Source organism: Amblyomma mixtum, chromosome 10 (genome assembly GCF_055824585.1).
Source record: "Amblyomma mixtum isolate Tamu chromosome 10, ASM5582458v1, whole genome shotgun sequence".
Classification (NCBI taxonomy): Eukaryota; Metazoa; Arthropoda; class Arachnida; order Ixodida; family Ixodidae; genus Amblyomma; species Amblyomma mixtum.
This window is the reverse complement of record NC_143021.1, coordinates 40,324,400-40,339,969: the sequence shown is the minus strand read 5'-3', so window position 1 is coordinate 40,339,969 and position 15,570 is coordinate 40,324,400. Positions and strand designations below refer to the sequence as shown.

The 15,570-nt window shown below is 45.5% G+C and overlaps 1 protein-coding gene across 1 annotated transcript in view; it reads right to left on the bottom strand.

Annotated features, from left to right (window-relative positions):
• Positions 1–15,570, bottom strand: part of LOC149325638 (endothelin-converting enzyme 2-like) — a 226,290-nt gene that overhangs the window by 5,066 nt on the left and 205,654 nt on the right. The window contains exons 16-17 of the mRNA XM_089562709.1: positions 15,201–15,287; positions 3,856–3,932 (exon numbers count right to left, since the gene is read on the bottom strand). Coding sequence (XP_089418835.1) covers positions 3,856–3,932; positions 15,201–15,287 — 164 coding nt within the window. The remainder of the gene's footprint in view (positions 1–3,855; positions 3,933–15,200; positions 15,288–15,570) is intronic.

Sequence of the window (15,570 nt, the reverse complement as noted above, 5' to 3'; positions counted from 1 at the left end):
GCCGTGTCGCGATCTGGCCAGGCATGAGAACGGACGTGCTGGGATACGCCCATACCTGTCTGGTATGCCAGGTAGCCAAGCCTCGGGCGGGCAAGCCCACTGGCATGATGAAGGCGGTAGTTAGCAACTACCCGTGGCAAGTGGTCGCATGTCATGGTCGATGTCGTGGGACCCCTCCCTCGGTCCGTGCACGGAAACCAATTCATCCTGGTAATAACGGACCACTACTCCAAGTGGATTGAGGTTTTCTTCCTTAGGAAGCTTGTGTTGGAACAAATTTGGGAAAAATTGCTGGAGACATTCACTTTGTCTTTGTAGACTCCTGTCGGGCGCTTCAAATCTGCCCCAAAAGAATGAGTCCCTACCACGCTTCGAGTAACATAACCGAGCGGGTGAATTGAAATCTGAAGAGCATGCTGGCTGTGACAACCGAGCAGCGCAGAGATTGGGACGCGCGGCTGTCCAAATTGCATTTTCTACAAGGACAACCGTGAACAGGTCAGTGGGCATTACACCAGCTCACTTGAATTTTGAAAAGGAGATCACTTTTCTGCTAGAGAATGGCCTACTTGACGTGGCGGGGCCTGTGCCCCCTCTGCTTTTGCAGTATGCGGCAAGGCTCCGGGAGCCTCTTGAGGCAGCGCAGTGCGCGGCTCATGAAAACCTCGAAGTCGCGCGCATGGAGCAGGTGGATCAGTACAACAAAGGTCGGTGTCACGTCGTTTTCAACATGAGTGACCTAGCACTCAAGAAAACGCACCCACTTAGTAACGCAGTGCATGGTTTTGCCGCTAGCGCACAAGTGGGCTGGACCGTGCGAAGTTAAGGCACGCACTAGACTGCTCAGCTATCAGCTGCAGTTGCTGACAAATGGCGAAACTACCGGTCGAGTACACGTTGTTGATCTGAAGGCTTTCCACCTTCGCAAGAACGATGACTGCGAAGTGGCAGAAAATCGGGGTGATGCGGTGCTCTCACCCCTGGGAGAAACAGCGGCATGGTTTGCAATCGACGCTACAACCTGAGGGCCAGGTAGCACCTGTGCCTCTCAACTGTGCCCTCAAAGCATGGCCTCAAGCAAGCTGCAGCTTGGCACGTACAGCACCAGCAGGCACGGAAAACTGCCACCGAAGAAGGGTGGTCGCCCACCACTCGGCACAGGAGTGGCACAGCCACTGGTGCAGGTTCCATGACCCACCAACGGCCAGGGCCGCCTCATACTGCGTGAGGCGCAGCCCCTTCGCGGCGATGACCCCGGAGGAGCGGAGCCACCGGCCCAGTAGAGGAGCTCCCTCTGCGGCACACTCAGTGTGCGCTGCAGGAAGAGCGCAAAAATGTATGCTGGCTGCCTTCCCTGCTGCGTCCTCTCCAGAAGGGCAGCCAACCAGAGCTCTTCAAGACGCAGCAGACAGCGCTGAGTGGCCCCCCGGCAAGGCCCCCCTTCGACGACACCATGGACCTACTGGCGGACCCCAGACGCACCTCTCCCTGCGACCACCCTTCCTCTTCCCAGTGGGGGGGGGCTACTTAAGCGGGGGTGCCCAAGGCAGTCTCTTGATTCCTGCCACAAAGACCCCCCAGCCAACCACTTATCTCTAAAGGGTGCCCCAATTTGGTTTCAACGTCCATCAGCTGGAGTGCAGATTGGGGGGACATCCACTAAATTTTTCTGGAAGTGCACGTCTAATGAACGTCGTGTCGGTGTTGTCGTGGGACATTGATTATTGTTATTTATAATGTGATCTGTAACACATTCTGTGGGTATCCCGTGGATATCCATAATGTTTCTGCAAAATATCTCCAGTGAGAGCGCAGGTGATGCAATTTAAGTTTTTTTGGCTGAAAATATTGTAGCTATAGTTGGCCCATGTAAAATTAAATATATACCAAGATGTCTTCATCCAGCATTGAAACGAGAAAGCTCCAGATATAAAAGAAATGTGAAATGAATTGATATCTGGCTCATTAAAGAGCACCATTTACGTTTTAAATGGCAGGAGCACCTAATTTTTTGTTTAAAGGCATCCTTTTTCATACAACCTAAAAACCTCTTGCGCCTACTGCTGTCAAGAAAAAGGTCTAGTCAGTATAAGTTGATTATTACTGCCAGCATTGCATGTTTGCACCATTCCACGACTGCTGCGTGCCTCTGAAAACTGAGGTCAGATAACCTTTTTTTTTATTCATTTCACCATTGAGACAACTTCAGTTTCTAATGAGCAGGAGTGCAGTTGTTAGTTCCATGCTTTCTTGTGCAATGTTCTTCTTTCTCTGTTTGGCACATATTGGTAGCATAGAAATATGTATTTTATATACATGCACCATATCATGCAAGAGTGCCACCATCCTAAGTTTACAGAATATGACTTCAGGTTGCATTAATGATTGAATGAGCCCACAGTTTGCATTTCTGTCCTCTTTGCTTGCCAAAGCTTTGGCAAGTACAAAGCAAGGACAAAAATGCAAACTGCTAAAAATAAAGGTTGTCTAAATAAAGTCTGCAAGGTCCCACTAATGTCGAACATGAACTGGAACATAAAAGGGATTGCACACTGACAGTCCAGGTTACATCTAAAAATGTGAAGTGGACATCCCATGAATGTTTCAAATAACCGTGTTCGACACGCACAGGCCAACCTGGAGGCATTCATGGTTAGCTGGGCCCTGACCCTCTGCCACGACGACCTGCTATGCGAGATTAAACCGCTTTATTCTTAAGACCTGGCACGAACCTTTGTCTGCATGTCCTCGGGCAGAGGAATCGCCCACACGCTCTGGTCGAATCCCTCATTCATATCAGATTTAGAATTTCCACACCGTAGTTACCTTCGCCACTCTGTCTCAACTAACTTGGGCCCTTTCTTGTGACATTGAAAACCATTGGAAGGACGAAAAGTGATGTGAATCAAATCGCGACACTCCGTAGTGCACATACCAGGCGACAATCTCAGCCATGCTGCAGTGCTTTCCAGCAAAGGCAGGGCAGATCACAGAGATTAGACTGACGTCGCTCTGCGCCCTTCTGAATGGAGATGACCCCAATTAGTCGTGGCGAGAGTGATCCCATTTTGAAAATCCTAAACACTGATGTCGCCATTACTAACGACCGGCTACAAATCTCTGACTGCAATCAGTAATATTGTCTCTAATTGCAATGAGGTGCCTACAATTTAGCTAATCACTTTACTTAGCCTTAGTCACCCGTTTCTGGCGTCTGCCACCACTGGCATTACTATGCCGCAAAGAGCTTCCCTTTTATGTGTTTACATTTCTGAAGAGCCATGAAGGCAGAATTGCAGGGCGAATACATGCACACACAATCAATCGTACAGCATGTGCCAACCCTTTGCACAGGATGGGAAAGAATTGGCGGCAGATGATAAAGAAAGAGTGTCCACATCAGTAAATTGTTCAGAAAAGGACAAGAAGAGGAGCTGAGCATGCATGCACACCACAGTTCTGACAACAGTGCTCGGAACTTTGCCTCAGACTGGCATTCAACAATGCAACGAGGCAGCTTATTCCTTTCACTGGTGGCGTGCAGGAAGAAAGACAGTTTGAACACGGCATTTTATCTCGCGTATTTTCCAGTCGTGGTCACCCTTCTGGATGCAAAATGAGGCGGATGCAAAAACCCGACAGCAAAGAACAGAGCAGTGAATATGGCCACACAGAAAGTGTAAGCATGAGGTCAAGAAGGCACTCCTACGTCATCATTTGTAAGCAGTAACAGTGCAAAAGTAATAAGCTCTGTCCCGTCATCTTCGCGCAGTTCTGTTTTGCTCTAACCGACTAGCCCACCATCATGTCTTACTTTACTGTTGCAAACACTGTTCGGCCCATCAAAAGCCCTACCTCAGCCTCTTGGGTGCAGAGGAGCTGACCAGGCTCCAGATCTCCAGTCTCCTCAGCAGCACCTCTTCGCACATGGACTGCAGGAAGAGAGGTATGTTCATGCAGTGTTGCGAAGACATTGCAAGGTCAAGCACAGAAGCACCCCAGTGCCAGCTGTTGAGACATGGCTGCTCACGAACTTACCTCCTGGCTAGACCGCAAAAAGGAGTCAATGCCAGTTTAGTTTGGCCATGCTCTCAGGTGGCAAACTTTACTGGGAAACCTCATGCAGCATGACTTGGCATGCCAGGCCGCTTCATCCAGCACTTTACTACAAGCCGCTACTACGTGCAAAACAAACTCAAGGCAGCTGACACATGGCAGTTGTATAGTAGAGTTTACACTTTTGAGTTTTTTTTTTTTTAATTTGAACAACTTTTTTTGGTGTTTATTTCAGACCACAGTTTTTTTCAGCTAATTTATTTTTTTATATGAATGAACTACCATTTTTTTTGCGGTATTAATGTAGTCAAAAGAGATAACTAGCCTCAGCCTGACCATTTGATTTACCAGTAATTAATGCACAACTTGGAGTTGAGCTGGTGGAACAAAATGCTGCTACCAATGAAAAAAATTAGATGACAGAACCCTGAGACAAACATGCATCATCAAAAGGTGGGCCAGACTGTTACGCTGTGTTGAGCAAGCGAGTGACTTATCCCAGCGATGCCTGCTCAGCAGTCGCTCCATGCCAATCGACCCACCCCAATTTCTTCCACAAAGTTTGTCGCTCTTTATTGCACTGTCAAAGGTGATTTTCCTGCATATTTTTTATCAGAAAAAAAAACAAACTTTATGGCCGTGTGACACCCCTTTGAATTTTCCAGATGAGAGAAAAACAAGGTCTCATTGAAATTTTTAAAAATTACTTCCTTTTTATCGCTCAGCATTTTGTTTCGCAGTTTACTCTTTGCTGATACCTCATTGTTTAGAAAAAATGCTGAGCATAGAAAAAAGTTTTTTTTTTTCTAGATTATCTGATGAGATCTAGTTTCTTGGTCCCCAAACTATTGAGGGCAATGTCTCTTGGCAGTGCACAAAAGAGCCACGAATTTTCTGGGAGAAACTGGTGTGCAAGATTTCCTGCACCTGCTGCACAGATTGAAGGCACACCAAGGCGGGTGTGTTAATGCTGGCACCCCGGGATTTTGCCACAGCAGGCGGCAGTGGAGTCTGCCTGTCTATTTATTTGTTCACAATACCTTACAGGGCCCAGAAGGGCACTGAGTAAGGGGGGCAAAGAACGACAAGTGTGCAAAAGAAACTAATTAATACAATATGAGATACAAGAGATTAAGTAAAAAGAAACTAATCTGCCCACGTCACCGCCCAATATTAGTGAACCAGCCCACTGTGTCATTTCTACTTGTCAGCACGCCTTAACTGTGCTCCGATGCACTACACCGCTGAGAGTGCTGTGCCGATAAAAGCGCTATTCCAACCCAAAAAAACCTCTTTTTAGAAAGTTCCAGAACACGTTAGGTGAAACACCCGACATTAGTTGTTTCCCTCTGGTTTCCATGGTGCAGCAAGTGGCGCATGACAAGACGTCAGTGGGGGAAAGCCAGCTGCTGGCATCCCCCGGAAGAGAGAGTGGGGCCAAGCACTGCACGACCCCACCCAGAGCAGCCAGTCAGGGCGAGGGCAGACAGGGCACAAAGAGAGAGGTGCAAACAAGACCACTAGCAGGTCATCCGGCGGAGAAGTAGGCCACTTTTCCAGCTTCATATACTTCCAGTGTTGGTGGCATATAAACTAAAGATGGCTGAAATAGGTGAAGGACGGAGGAGAGATTAAAAATTGAGAATTCCTGCAGGGAACGGTGTCAGGCAGGGAGACACGATCTCGCCAATGCTGGTCACCACCTGTTTACAGGGGGTATTCTGGGGCCTGAAATGGTGAGAATTGGGGATGGAGAATACCTAAGTAATCTGCGATTCGCTGATGACATTGCCTTGCTAAGTCACTCAGGACATGAACTGCAAAGCATGATCAATGAGTTGGACAGGCAGAGCAGAACGGTGGGGCTAAGAATTAACATGCAGAAAACCAAAGTAATGTTCAACAGCCTAGCAAGGGAACAGCAGTTCGCAATTGGTGGCAAGGTGCTGGAAGTAGCAAGAGAATATGTCTACTTAGGGCAGGTAGTGACAGCTGATCCAGATCATGAGAGGGAAATAACTAGAGGAATAACAATCGGGTGGAGCGCATGTAGCAGCTTCTCTCAGATCATGAATGGCAGTTTCCTAGTACCCCTCAAGAGAGAAGTACACAACAGGTGTATCTTACCCGTACTCACCTATGGGGCAGAAACGTGGAGGCTTACGAAAAGGGTTCAACATAAAGACAGCGTAGCGAGCTATGGGTAGCAAAATGATAGGTGTTACTTTATGACACCAGAAGAGGGCATAGTGGGAGAGGGAACAAATGCAAGTTAATGGCATCCTAGTCGAAATCAAGAGGAAGAAGTGGGCTTGGGCAGGGCATGTACTGCGAAGATAAGATAACCGCTGGTCCTTAAGGGCAACGGAGTGGATTCCAAGAGAAAGCAAACGTAGCAGGGGACGGCAGAAAGTTAGGTGGGCGGATGAGATTAAGAAGTTTTGCAGGGATACAGTGGCCGCAACTGGCTAAGGACAGGGTTAATTGGAGAGACATGCGAGAGGCCTTCGCCCTGAAGTGGGCGTAGTCAGGTTGATGATGATGATAATAAGATCCAATAACACCTGCCATATAGTTCTTTCAGGTTACCAATGAAACAAACAAGAGCTAAGAACGAAAACCACGCAAAGGACGATACACAGGGAAGAAGTAGAGTCCGCGCTCGTCCTGTCTACTTCTTCCCTGTGTATCGTCCTTTGCGTGGTTTTCATTCTTAGTTCATGGATTACCAACTAGCCCCCCATCGTACACTCCTTCAAAACATGAGCTGCAATTAACAATTTGTTTCACTTACCACCTTGTCATAACACGTACGGCCAGCGACTCATGGAATATAATGGAGCCCACGTGTGGAATGAAGTGCCAAACGAAGTAAAAGAAAAAATAATTTTGCGGCATCTTTAAAACATGGCTGATGATGATGATAATAAGATCCAATAACCCCTGCCACATAGTTTATTCAGGATACCAATGAAACAAACAAGAGCTGCAAGTAACAATTTGTTTCATTTACCACCTTGTCATAACACGTACGGCCAGCGACTCATGGAATATAATGGAGCCCACGTGTGGAATGAAGTGCCAAATGAAGTAAAAGAAAAAATAATTTTGCGGCATCTTTAAAACATGGCTGATGATGATGATAATAAGATCCAATAACCCCTGCCACATAGTTTATTCAGGATACCAATGAAACAAACAAGAGCTGCAATTAACAATTTGTTTCATTTACCACCTTGTCATAACACGTACGGCCAGCGACTCATGGAATATAATGGAGCCCACGTGTGGAATGAAGTGCCAAATGAAGTAAAAGAAAAAATAATTTTGCGGCATCTTTAAAACATGGCTGATGATGATGATAATAAGATCCAATAACCCCTGCCACATAGTTTATTCAGGATACGAATGAAACAAACAAGAGCTGCAATTAACAATTTGTTTCACTTACCACCTTGTCATAACACGTACGGCCAGCGACTCATGGAATATAATGGAGCCCACGTGTGGAATGAAGTGCCAAATGAAGTAAAAGAAAAAATAATTTTGCGGCATCTTTAAAACATGGCTGATGATGATGATAATAAGATCCAATAACCCCTGCCACATAGTTTATTCAGGATACCAATGAAACAAACAAGAGCTGCAATTAACAATTTGTTTCATTTACCACCTTGTCATAACACGTACGGCCAGCGACTCATGGAATATAATGGAGCCCACGTGTGGAATGAAGTGCCAAATGAAGTAAAAGAAAAAATAATTTTGCGGCATCTTTAAAACACGGCTGATGATGATGATAATAAGATCCAATAACCCCTGCCACATAGTTTATTCAGGATACGAATGAAACAAACAAGAGCTGCAATTAACAATTTGTTTCACTTACCACCTTGTCATAACACGTACGGCCAGCGACTCATGGAATATAATGGAGCCCACGTGTGGAATGAAGTGCCAAACGAAGTAAAAGAAAAAATAATTTTGCGGCATCTTTAAAACATGGCTGATGATGATGATAATAAGATCCAATAACCCCTGCCACATAGTTTATTCAGGATACCAATGAAACAAACAAGAGCTGCAAGTAACAATTTGTTTCATTTACCACCTTGTCATAACACGTACGGCCAGCGACTCATGGAATATAATGGAGCCCACGTGTGGAATGAAGTGCCAAATGAAGTAAAAGAAAAAATAATTTTGCGGCATCTTTAAAACATGGCTGATGATGATGATAATAAGATCCAATAACCCCTGCCACATAGTTTATTCAGGATACCAATGAAACAAACAAGAGCTGCAATTAACAATTTGTTTCACTTACCACCTTGTCATAACACGTACGGCCAGCGACTCATGGAATATAATGGAGCCCACGTGTGGAATGAAGTGCCAAATGAAGTAAAAGAAAAAATTTTGCGGCATCTTTAAAACATGGCTGATGATGATGATAATAAGATCCAATAACCCCTGCCACATAGTTTATTCAGGATACCAATGAAACAAACAAGAGCTGCAATTAACAATTTGTTTCACTTACCACCTTGTCATAACACGTACGGCCAGCGACTCATGGAATATAATGGAGCCCACGTGTGGAATGAAGTGCCAAATGAAGTAAAAGAAAAAATAATTTTGCGGCATCTTTAAAACATGTTTTGTTGATTGCCATGGAAATGTAGGAATAAAGAAGTCTGTCAGATTTAATTAAGAAATTTTGTTTACAGCTGACTATGTTAAGCTCTAACTGACCATACCACATAGTTTTGTAGTTCAACGTTCCTTATTTTTCTGTGAATTATTGAAGTGTGCTGTGACTTTGTCCGGTCATGATAAGGTCAGCCAGTATTGGTGAATACAAGGGGGGGTACTGCGCACAAAAAGACAAGGACAAGAAGATAACACAACAAGCGCAATCTGCGCTTGTTGTGTTATCTTCTTGTCCTTGTCTTTTTGTGCGCAGTACCCCCCTTGTATTCACCATGATTGACCGACTAGCCCAACAACGTACGCTTTCAGCCAGTATTATTGTGCTTGTTGAGCATTTGGACCCATCAGTAGCCCTGAAGGTTATGGGCCCAACAAACTGTGTGTGTACTGGTTTTGAAAAAGAACAAAAAAAAAGTGCAAAAAAACAAAACATGTAAACTGTGTTAATGAAGAAAAACACTTTTTGTTTTGCACTTTAAAGTAGCCAGTTTCTTTTGAAATAAGCTTGACAGTTGCCAGTTGCAGAAATTCTGTTTGCACCCTTCTTTTTGATGCACTGTCTGTGACGCTACCTTAACTTAAACAGGTACTATCGGGGACAAAAGTGGTATACTCCACGCGGCGGGAGCCGGAGCAACAGAAAACTGCGTTGCAACGCCATCTGCAGGCGCCATCTCGGACCCAGATAGCCAATCTGGGACCTTTATTATCAGCAGGCATGCCGCTTGGCTCGTTTCAATGTTTCAAAAATGCGCTGCTTCCACGACAAGTTAGCCACATGCGCACGGGCATTTGATCGCATCATGACGGTGCGAGCGCCGGCTCTCAAGCCATATCTCGAACGCGCGTTGAAAAAAAGAAGACACGAAAGAGGGCCACCAGACTGCTGCTGCTGCGGCGCCACTCAGCATTTTGGCGAGCAAAAGCACGAAACATTGAAACGAGTCAAGCGGCATGCCTGCTGATAATAAAGGTCACAGACTGGCAGTCTGGGTCCGGGATGGCGCCTGCAGATGGCGTTGCAACGCAGTTTTCCGTTGCTCCGGTCGCGTGGAGTACACCACTTTTGTCCCCGACAGTACATGTGAAACAAGACATGCAACACAGAGCAAAGCCATTTAAAGGAGATCGAGTGAGGTGCCCTTTGGCAAGTGGCAGCATGCCAGGGCCTGGAGTCATTTCCTGATTCTTGTGGTTCAGCTAAGGTACAGAGCTTATAGAACATACTAGCCACTCTATAGCTCAGTTGTGACGTCCAGAGGTTCTTTGCATAAAAACGGCGCAACAGACGGGACCAAGAAGAGAAGACAGAAATGCAGGCGCTGACTGTCAACTGTTGTAATCCCGTACGTGCACGCGGTGAGTCATCTGCTGAAAAAAGCCTTCGGGCGATCCGACGTCAAGTTGGTTTTCTGTGCACCAAACAAACTGGCAAAACTTTGCAAGCTGGTCAGCCGAGTAGATACATTGCCAAAACAGAGTGGGAAGAAACGTGAAAAAGCTTTCGTTGACTGCCTAAAGGAAGCCGTCTACGATATTCCATTATCGTGTGCATCATCACACATTGGACAAACTTTGTGCTCTTTGAGTGACAGGCTCAGAGAGCATAACAGGGATCTTAAAGACGGCACAAGAAAGGACCACTTGCCGGTGCACTGCCACTTTGGACAGGACAAAGGTTCCTGTACGCTACAAGAACCAGCTTGAATGCAAATTATTTGAAGCGTATGCCAACAAGGAGAGAAGTGCGTCAGCACTCCTTCTATTAGATCAGATTTCTCCATGGCTGATTGCGAAGAAACTTATCGCCTGGTTTTAATGTCTTTTTTATCATGGGTTTCTACACATTGCCGTTGCTGCAATAAATTTCTTTCAGTTGACAGTCAGTGCCTGTGTTCTTGGTCCCGTCTGTTGCGCTGTTTTCATGCAAAGAGTGTACCAACTAGCCTGGCTTATTCCTCTCCAGAGGTTAGCATCTCCCACTGGTGACCTGTGGTGCACTGAAACCTTGTTAAGACGCACCCGCCTTGACAATGCTTAGGATGCAGTAGCAAGAAATCCTCGCACAACTCGTCAGGGCGTACACAGCAAAGCAGCCAGGTGATCTACATTCCAGTGGTGCTAGGTTATACGGTGGACACTCCGTTGCAGGCGTAGGACCGCCACCATCACAGTGTCCGAGCCATGCCATTACTGTCCCCTCTCATTTTCCACACCGCTGGCAGAGCCGTGTGTTACTGCAGGCGGCCCAATCTCATTGGTTATGCGCTACCTCCCATGCTTCCCATGGGTGGCGCTTGTTGTGACCACCGCTGGTGGCTATGACGCGCAAGGCAGTGGGAAGGTACTGTGGGAGCTGCCACCTTCGTGGAAACACCGTTCCATGCAGGCAATGCCTATGAGGAAGCTGAGGGCCCAGCCACACTGCGCAAGCAGAGCAGCTGGGACCTGGTCTAATTCGAGGCTGCCTTAGTAGCTGCTAGGCCGCACTCGATAGCAGACATGGCGGATTTCTATGACCCTGCATGAGCTTTCGCTTGTGCCTTCCTTCATGGAATACCTTGACCAGGTCAGTGGATACACTCAGGCTGCCTTCGATTAGGTCACGCTGCTGCTTTGCACACAGTTTTTCTGCCGTCTACCAAGCTATGAGGCCACTTTCAACGCAAATATTTTTGATAGAATTCAATTTTTCAAATTTTGTTTCTTTAAAATGCCGGTTCATTACTGAGTGAACTGCATCAAAAATCACGTTTTTAAGTAATACCATTAAAAAGAGACAGCCAAAGTTGTAACCCCTCCGCATCTCGTGAAACTGAAACCAAAAGTTCTTCAGCTAAATAAAAACCTAATAGTTGCATTCTTAGTTAATTGTACATTTCTCAGTTTAGACTTATAATAACCATCTATTATCATCTACGTCTATTCCTGTTTGTATTTATTAAGTAGAATGCTCAAAAAAGCGATGCAAGACGTTTGGAACATGCTGCATTGGTTATGTCAGGATGCCAGCATTCAAGTTTGCTTTGTACGATGGCATGTGCCACGTCAACAATGATAATGCAGTACACTAGATGTTCTGAAACAGACTGAGATCAAACCTGGTTCGAACACACAAAAAGCTTGCCTGACCAACCACGTATCTGGAAATGTTCCACCAATGTCGTGAAAAATGCAGGAAAAAAAAGAAAACTGAGCGGCCGCACGAGCAAAGTACAGAGGAGCTGAGCTTTGATAAATATGGTGGATGTCCTATTGTTATCTCTAGCCTCGTTTCTCGAAACTCACTTTTCTTGCCATTTGTATTCCTTCTTACACGACCGGTCCTAACTTTTTCGACATACAACATCTTTTATAGAAACTTTGTACATTTATTTCTTATATATCTAGCTGTGCAATGAACCACAATAAGTGAAATCGTGCAGTTTGTTTCCTGTCTGCTTTTCCTCCGAAGATGCCTCTACAAAAACCATTGTTTTTGGTCATTCCACTATTGCACAATGACAATTGATGGTATCATAATTATTTTGGTTCATTGTAGAGCTCCTGCACTTATATATGTATGGCTGCTGCCATCAAATGTATATTTAGTATGTGTTTTAAAAATAAAAATACATTTTTTCAGTGGTTTTACCATTTTGATAAGGCTGAAATAAAACAACATCCTTCTTAACTCAGACAACTAATTTTTTGGTTTTTATCCACTGTTAAAAATTTTTTTTGGAGAAGTGGTGTCATACCTTAACAAGCAAATAAAGGGAACCAGCGAAAAACCATGCCTGCCGTGCGCCGTAACACGGCGTCCAAATTCATGGGTTGCACCCAGTTCACCACCTCCAAGTAGACACCCTCGTCCTGCTCGCGAACGAGCACACACACACACAGACACTCGCAACTGGAGCGTTCAGTAGCACTCGCACGACGTCCGTAAGTGGCCACGTGATTGAAAGATCGTAAATGCCAACAAGACGCCCTGCGTGTGTTCTTCACAGCAAAGACACATAAGCCTGATAACCCTTTCAGGGCGATCGTCACGGAAGAAGGTTCGTGGCAAAAAGTGGTTTCAAACTACCTACAGCATTCCTTCGAGGGCCTGGTGCCTGCGGATCCTTTTGTTGTGCAGGGTTCAATGAGCCTGGTGGAGTGCCTCAATCGCGGTTTCCCCGGCGCTAATGCAGCCTTCTCGGTGGACATTGTGGACTTGTTTTATTCTGTGCCCCGTGACGAACTTTTTATTGCTGTGCGCGAATTAATTGAAAGATCTGGGACAATATCCTTCCAGAATAAGTGTGGCATCACTTTAGAATCCTTCCTCCAACTTTTAAAAGTGTACTTGAATTCTACGATTGCACAGCATGAAGATGATTATGTTGTGCAAAAACATGGAATCTGCATTGGCTCCTGTGTTGCGCCTGTGCTGTGCAACATTTTTTTAGCAAAATTTGACTCGATGCTGCAGGGCTCTTTGAACGACACACGTGTTGTAAGGGTTTTTAGATATGTTGACGATTTTTTAGTAATTTTGAACTTACCCGAAACTGACCAGCTTACCCTTGTGGCAGACCAGATTTTAAATATTTTTAGCACATGTTCTGAGAACTTGGTTTTTACGCATGAGATTCCTTCTGACAAGACCATTAGGTTCCTGGATTTAGAATTGACTTTTTTACCCAATCAACACGTGTGCTGGAAATATGCGCCCAGGTCTAAGAAGGCACTGTTGCCGTATGATTCGGCCCATTCTAAGTTAGTGAAGCACGGCATTGCAAACTTGTGTTTTTTGAATGCCTTAAAGAAGAGTTGCCCTCATGTGATGCAGCAAAGTCTGGCGGAGCAGGTTGAACGGCTACAATGTTCTGGGTTTCCCCCCTCGGTTTGGGTGGCGGTGGCGGAATCCTTGGGGAAAAAACTGAAGTCATCTTCAAAGGCTGCCAGGCCAGTAGAAGTGAAAACAAGAAAGTTGGAAGTCATGCCTTACTTCCACAAGACTTCACATGGTCTGAAAAAAGTGGCTCAGAAGTTTGATGTCACTATGGCATTTTCTGCCCCTTGAAAACTGTCCGGTTTGTGCGCCAAAACCTCTGCAGACCTGCGCAGAACTGGTGTTTGCAAGACGAAACACCAGACTATGTTCACCACATGCGCAGTGGGCGTGGTGTATTCAATCCCATTGTCATGCGGGAAAATCTACATAGGCCAAACCGGAGCATGCTTGAATGAGCGCCTGAGGCAACATCGCACAACTTTGGGCACTGGCACAGGCAGCAATCTAGCCTTGCATGTAAAGGACTGCAAGTGTACTCCTAGTTTTCACACTGCCAGCATTATCGGGCGGGGGAAATCTAAACGTGAGCGTGAGTTATTGGAGGCTTTCCTGATCAGAAAGCATAAGCAGAAATGCGTCAGTGAGCTGTCCGTGATTATCATCGAAAAAGAGTGCAAGTTTTTATCATTATAGTAGCCATGTCACCATGTGGTGCGCGAAGTGTATTGTCTGTAGGGTGTGTGCGCAGGCAGAAAATTCTTTTAAATTGAGCATTTCTTCATCGCAGTAAATCAGTTGTAAGTCCAGCGTTGTGGTGTGTGCCTTCTTTGTTCTTGTGTTGCATCTGTTTTCGCTGGTTCCGTTTATTTGCAGTATGAACCAACTAGCCCAGCAGTTTGCACTCCTACCTTAACAAGGTTTCAGTGCAATCTTTTTGACATACTCTGGCTAAAACATTATCTTTTACAGCTATTGTTCGGTTAGTTCACTTCTGTAACCACCACAGCAATAGAAAAAAAAAAAAACAAGCATCTCCATTGTTTCCTTCTGTCAAACACTGCTGGCTTCTTTCATCTGAGTTTTCCCAATTCTTTCAGTTGTCCTTGTAACAAGACATGGTAATTTTACTCTCGGAGGCTCTGAAATACATGAACGGCTGGGCTGGAAAAAGTCCTCTTCAGGCAGAAAAATACTATATACAAGACTGAAATTCCATCACCATATATATAGGAATAAAACAGGTATTGATAGAACACTGCTAATTAAGTTTCCTGCAGGAGAGACACATCAACAAGATTAAATCTGATGAGTGCTGCATGAACGTTTCTAAGTACTTTTTTTATTCCTAACACAATTAACGACAGAAATCTGCTCAGATGACTGTGCCCGATTTTGAAAACACTACTGAAGGCCTTATCCACTCAGTTTTAGGTCTTCTTTTGCTTTGCAAGATGTTTATCCATTCACTGATGGACCTGTACCGCTGCGTGCACAGTTTAATCTGTATTTGCATCTTGCTGTTCGTCGAGCTGAACTGTTCTCTATTTTTTCAGTGCTGCTTTTAGAGTTGATTAGTGTCTGCATAAAGTTGATGCAGTGTGCGGTCAACTGGCGATGCATGCATGCAGTGCCTGATAAGTAAATAAATGCTCCGCTGTGAGCGTACCTGGGCGTAGCCGATGAAGAAGAGCTGCTCTGCTGTCCACTCCAGCCCGGGCAGCTTGTCCTTGCCGCTGGGCTCGCTCTCAAATGCCTGCACCGAGTGCGACCACCTCTTCTGAATACCATCCACTGCTGCAGAGTGGTCGAATGCAGTGCACTCTGGGGAATCTGTGTCCCACACACTTCACCCCACTGCACGACGGCAGCCCAGCTGCTGCCCCCACCTAGCTTTCTGCCGATCATTGATTTATTTGTCATTTACCCACAGCACCAATTTGGCACCAGAGTGGGGGGCTAATACATATAACACACAAATACAGGTCAATGAAAACAAAAAGAAAAGCAGCACCGCCCTCTAGCAGACAATATATAAG